The sequence below is a fragment of the Tigriopus californicus genome, unplaced genomic scaffold, assembly GCF_007210705.1.
Source record: "Tigriopus californicus strain San Diego unplaced genomic scaffold, Tcal_SD_v2.1 Contig635, whole genome shotgun sequence".
NCBI classification, from domain to species: Eukaryota; Metazoa; Arthropoda; class Copepoda; order Harpacticoida; family Harpacticidae; genus Tigriopus; species Tigriopus californicus.
The window spans coordinates 32,600-38,086 of NW_026738957.1; the positions used below are offsets into that span (position 1 = coordinate 32,600).

At 44.9% G+C, this 5,487-nt stretch overlaps 2 protein-coding genes across 7 annotated transcripts; both read right to left on the reverse strand.

Annotated features, from left to right (window-relative positions):
- Window positions 1-1,111: 1,111 nt before the first annotated feature.
- LOC131892581 (uncharacterized) lies at window positions 1,112-4,718 on the reverse strand. Of its 6 annotated transcripts, none has more exons than XM_059242386.1 (3): window positions 2,078-4,718; window positions 1,881-1,993; window positions 1,112-1,790 (listed from the first exon to the last, which is right to left on the reverse strand). In XM_059242386.1, exon 1 carries the CDS (start codon window positions 4,086-4,088, stop codon window positions 3,135-3,137), a length of 954 nt encoding a protein of 317 aa, XP_059098369.1. In that variant the 5' UTR covers window positions 4,089-4,718; the 3' UTR covers window positions 1,112-1,790; window positions 1,881-1,993; window positions 2,078-3,134. The 6 variants fall into 6 exon arrangements, with proteins under 6 accessions (XP_059098369.1, XP_059098370.1, XP_059098367.1 ...); XM_059242387.1 differs by having other exon boundaries at window positions 1,863-1,993; XM_059242384.1 differs by having other exon boundaries at window positions 1,112-2,274; window positions 2,349-4,718.
- On the reverse strand, window positions 4,143-4,574 carry LOC131892582 (uncharacterized). Its single transcript, XM_059242388.1, has one exon. It carries the CDS (start codon window positions 4,572-4,574, stop codon window positions 4,143-4,145), a length of 432 nt encoding a protein of 143 aa, XP_059098371.1.
- Window positions 4,719-5,487: the final 769 nt, after the last annotated feature.

Below are 5,487 nucleotides of genomic sequence, written 5' to 3' on the forward strand. Positions count from 1 at the left end.
GTTCGGTTTAATTGTTGGAATGCTAATTGTTAAAAAATGCAGAAAAACAAGGACGACTCGAGCTGAAGTACACGAAACAGAACACCAACCACAACACGAGCAAATCCAATTCAATGAATTTCCCTTAAGTATGAGAAATTTGAGGCCAGAAACCCGTCAAATACTACAGGAATAATCATAGTTTTAGGAAAATATTTTTATGAGAGTGAGTTGTGCTACAAAACTCAAAAATATCTCAGTTTTAGAGCAGTTCTGTCACTGTACTAAACTCTTAGGTCAGTGTCAGAATACTGTGTGCTTCAACACGTCGGGGAATTGAATTAAATGGCAAATTCAATCAACATCCGGTCAGGCTGGTTGTAATGTTTGTTTTACTCAAAATGTTCAAGATCAGGGGAGCCGCAGTATTTTTTTCTTGAATTTTCTTTACTTAACATGCCCTATACATACTGCCTCAGTTTCTTTGCTCACGTTATTTTGAGACCGTCGTTTTTTACGACGGCTGTGCTGTGTAATTGATTTGCTAACTTTTCCTTTCAATTCTGAGACTGTCACTTTGCTGCCGTTAGTGTTTACAAATAACTGATGCACAAGTTATGTGGAAAATGAGATATTTCTAATGCAAAACTTGCACCTGGTTTTCAAAGTCATAATTACCCTTCAACAAGCGTAGATGTTGGGAATTGTCAGTTTTGGTTTTGTGTCCATTATTGAAGAAATAGGTGAGGGTTATCATTAACAACAGAATAAGGAATACGCAAAACTTTCTGGCGTCCAATTTCATTGTCATGGAATTCCTTAGGTTGCAAATCGAAAACTAGTCGACCAAGTTGAAGTAGGAATACTGATTTTAAGCTTCAAACAACATCTGAAATGCAAGTTTAATTAATTATAATTAAAAAAAACACTTGTCGCATGAGATGGATCAAGACCAAAAGCCAAACGAGTTGGTTGATGCCTGGCTGAATATTCTCACTTTTAGACCTATTTTCTTCAGCAAGACGAACGTCATTTTTTTCTAATTAAATTTCCAACATTTTGTCGGACTCGTCGAGTCTACTGAACGAGCTCGGAAGAAGAAATTTTTTTTGAGGGCCAAAGCAAAAAAAAATTCAAGCAACCAAATACTTTATTTTCACATGAAAAAAATCTTTTCGCAACAGTCGAGGTGAGAGAAATTGGCTTGCAGGTACTGGGGAGCATCTAGTGTCCAAAACGATGTAAACAAATCGACAGCCAGCTGACGCTACGGCATCGATGGGCAAATCATGTCAAAAGAAGAGCTGTAAATCACAAAATTGCACTTAAATCAGTAATCAGATCTCAAAGAGTGCAGACGAGCGAAATCAAGCTCTCCATTTAAAACTGAGATGTCCTGAGCCAAGAAACAGCAAAATGAAAAAAGCTACTTGGAGTAGCAAGAAATCGCCTACTAAGTTTATGAGTATGTTGGACGAAATCCTTGCACCTCGAAAGGAATCAAAAGTTATTTTGGTGGATATGGGAGAAACCCAAACAGAAACCAAGGCGGAAGCAATCCAGTGCCTTCAAGAACTGGAATTACTTGCCAAGGACATTGGTGAGGAAAAGACCAAAAAGGCAATGTCTGTTGTTGTTCGACTATTGAAGACGTCTTTGGTGATGTTGAAGCAAGTAGAAGAGACGTCCGAGAGGATTGACGATGTTGGTTATGAACCTCCAATCAAGTACTCCAAGCATTTCTTGGCAAAGAGTCCTGGTGAAAAGACGAAAGTCAAAGATCCAGTCAGGGCCGTTTCGTCGGGGGAGTTCTACAACGAGATGGATAAAAAAGAGTTCTTCCGGTGCCTGGCTCGTGGAGGGCTGGCCAAAATAGGGCTTACATGTTGGTGATTACATACCAACGTGCTTTGCCAAGGACCGTCTTCGTCTCGACACAGAGGCGTATAATTTGAGGAAGGAGGCTCCTGGTACCAGAACAAAGCTGGTATTGGGGTTTTGTGGACCTTTTCTCCTGGTCAGAGAGAAGGGCAAATCGACTTATTCAAAGAAAGTATAAAGTTTTGTTCCCTTGTGGTGGTCATTGTCCTTCTTTTACCCGTTGAATTTTTAGTTTCCATAAGCATGTCTTCCGACAAATATCCATTAATCTCAATTCTTGCTCCCAAGCATCCACAAATTTTGCTGACTGTTCTGTGGCGGGAAAGATGGAGGTCGGACGATAGGGACGCGTAATCGATCCACGGGAGCGGTGCCACAAAGTCCAGTAGTCAATTGGGGTTCCAATCACTACCGCTAAACAAATGATGATACCAAAACGATGTTGAATTGTGTACCGATGAATAAATACTTGTTCCCAATGTGCAGACCAGAACTTCAGAGTTGGTGATGATGAATAGAGTCTTATACTCTAGCTAGCTCGAACTCTAACACGGAGTGATAAGTCTCACAGAGGATGGAAAATAAGGAGCTGTTCTTGACTCTTCAGACGAGCGTTCATTCTCTTTTGTTTCTGTCTTTTGATCATGATAAAACAGGAGTTTATGTACAGGCCAATGACATAACTTTTACATAAGATCCACCGATGGCGTGATGTAGCACTCATATTCACAGGCTGTGAGCACCAGTGAATGCATAAGTGGCTCCGGTTAGTACAACGGGATCGTGTTTAGGATGGACATCTGTTGCGACGGAATTGTCCTTGTCGCATCTTGGTGGTGCGTGACCATATCACGCCATCTTCGTCCAGTTACATAATATCATGAATTGCGAGGCAATTCATATAATGGAGTACACTGTAATTCTACTCGACTTAGATCGGCTTGGGCGTCGTCAATTCCACTACAAAGCCCCCTTTTTGGAAAAGCTCGTCCCGAGCGTTCTTGACGTCTGAGACGACGACCGTACCATAATATGAGGGATATCACAAGGGCACTACTGATGGATGCCATGGTTATGGTTATCCACCGGACGATGCTGGATTGTGGCTCCTCAGGGATGGCAGCATCTAAGTCGATTAGGTTTCTTGATTGGCTGGATTGCAGTTGTCTCCTTATGGCTTTGAGTGTCCAGATCGAGGTACAGGGTGTTTTCTGTGTTGGTAGCCAGCATTTGGGTGCGACTGCTGAGGAATATCTCTAAAGCTTGATGTATCTCTAAACCAGGGGTGTAGGGATATGCTTGTAGAGGTCGAGTGTTTCCTTGACATTGAAAATAGGTATTGGTACTGCCACCTGGAATGTTGTGTTGGTGATTTTCGCATGGCACGGCAATGCGTAGAAGTCCGTGATATGATTGGCCTCAATAGCTATTTTCATATCGTCTGGGATCCGTTGTTTGATTTGCTGCAGTTCCTGACGGACTTGCGCGGGGCTGATTAGATAGGTATCTACTTTGCCTTGCAGTGCGGAGGTGATGGTCGTCAGAATCTCTGCCAGGGTTTGGGTATAGGTGGCCAAAGATCGGTACGTGGCGTCGACATGCATCATCACTTGGTGCATATGGATTTCTTTGTCTATTCGCTCTCGGTGTCCCAAATGTTGCTTGAGTAAGACATCCACTGCTTTGTCCAGGGTTTGGAGTTGTCGAATGTTGTCGGCCGTTTTTCTTGTCAGAATGTCCAGTCCATGGATTAAGTAATCTTCTTGTCGTTGAATCCCGTCGATCCGCGTGGATAAATAACGGGAGTAGACCAAGTTGCTTAATGTGGATCCAATAGCTACCAATCCGGCCATGAGTAGCGCTGATCGTTTTCCTCGGAATTGGGGTGGTTGCGGCGGCCCACTGATCTCCATCAGTGAGATGAGATCCTGCAGCTTATGGTCGGTGGTCTGAATTTGGTCATGGATGAGGCGTAACTGGGTTAGAAGGTATCGTTGCTCTGGGGTTGAATCGTCCTTGCTGGTCGTTACCCACACCTCCTGTAACAAACTGTCCAGTTGTGTGAGGTTTCTTTGTTGAGCCATGATTGGCTCCAGATCGATCTGTCCTAAAAGCACATAGGACGTCACATCAGTGGCAATGTTGCCACTTTGTTGGAAAATGGTCGGTGAGGCTTGGAGGGCTGAGATGAGGCATTGCAGTAGAGTCACTAGCTTGGTCGTTGTCATGTTGCTTCGGGTGGTGCTGGGTATGAGCTTTGGTGGAGGTTAAGAGTTTGTTTTTCATGCGTTGGTTGATCCAAATCCACCGGAACCTCTTGTCGTGGCTGGCAATGACTGAGTCTCGACGATTTGGGGTAGACAGATGTACTCCAGAATCAGTTGCGCAATTCGATCTCCTGGTCTGATGCACAGTTTGGCTTGGCTCAGGTTGTACAGCAAGACCTGAAGTTCTCCACGGTAGTCGGGGTCAATCACACCACCAAGCACTGAAATTCCACTTTTTAAGGCTATTGAGCTCCTGGGTGCGATCCTTCCATAAGTTCCATGTGGGCAGGCCACAGCGATGCCCGTCCTAATCTTGTCCCACTGGCCTGGTGGCAAGTCCATGTGTTGGACAGCGAACAAATCCATGCCGGCAGCTTCAGGGCTCTGGAAGCTGGGTAACTTGGCTTGGGGATGCACTTTATGTACCAATAACTTTGGTTTAGTCATATTCTGGGAGATGGTGAGGTTGTCATTACTTGGTTAGTTAACACTGACTGGGCTGTTGTTGAATCCATACTGGACTGATTCTGCTGCCTGATGGGGAGTGTTTGCTAGTTTTATAGATGTGGTGGATGGGATTGTGAGGTGGCGTTGACTGGCAACTCATTAGTTTCGGGAGTGAGTTCTCGGAGTTGTCCTTGCTTTTCCATAGGCGTGTGCGATGGAGAAGCCGTTGTTGATGGAGTACTGTTGTGTCTTAGGCGTTTGAATCCACGTTCGTGCATTTCTTCGTCTGGGATGCCTGTTGGTTGACTGGCCTCGCTCTGACTGTCTTCTTCTGTGGTCCAATCATCGTCCACATGTATGCTCATTTCATCCTCCTCCGATGGCTCCCTCCACGTTCGATCTATCAGACCGGTTTGATTCGGTCGCTTGCTTGTTCAAACTTGGCGAATCTTGTGGCTGATCGTCGTGAGTTTGTACTCCACTTTCGGCCACTAGTACTTGTCTCATTTCTTTGATGATCACCTGACTCGGGAAAGTCCATTCATCAGCACGTACAGCGTTGCTCTTGGCTTGCCCAAGAGCGACGCCAAGTCGGTGATTGCCCAAGCTTCAGGATATTTGGTGACCGCATCTTGGAGGGTGAGCAGGTATTTCTTGGTCCCAGGCACCCTGGTGTTGGGCCATGGACCAACTAGGTCGCAGTAGAACTTGGTAAAGTGGGTATGTTCCTTGGTGCTTGTTCTACACCACACCCCTTGGCCGGACATTTGGGGAGATATAGAATTTACCTTCAAGCAGAAGACAGTTCTATTGGCCCAACATGCATAAACATATTAGCTATGCAATTGATGGTTGCACCTCTTGCCGCCAGGCCAAAGAACGCAAAGCCACCAAGCAGGTACCATTGGGACAG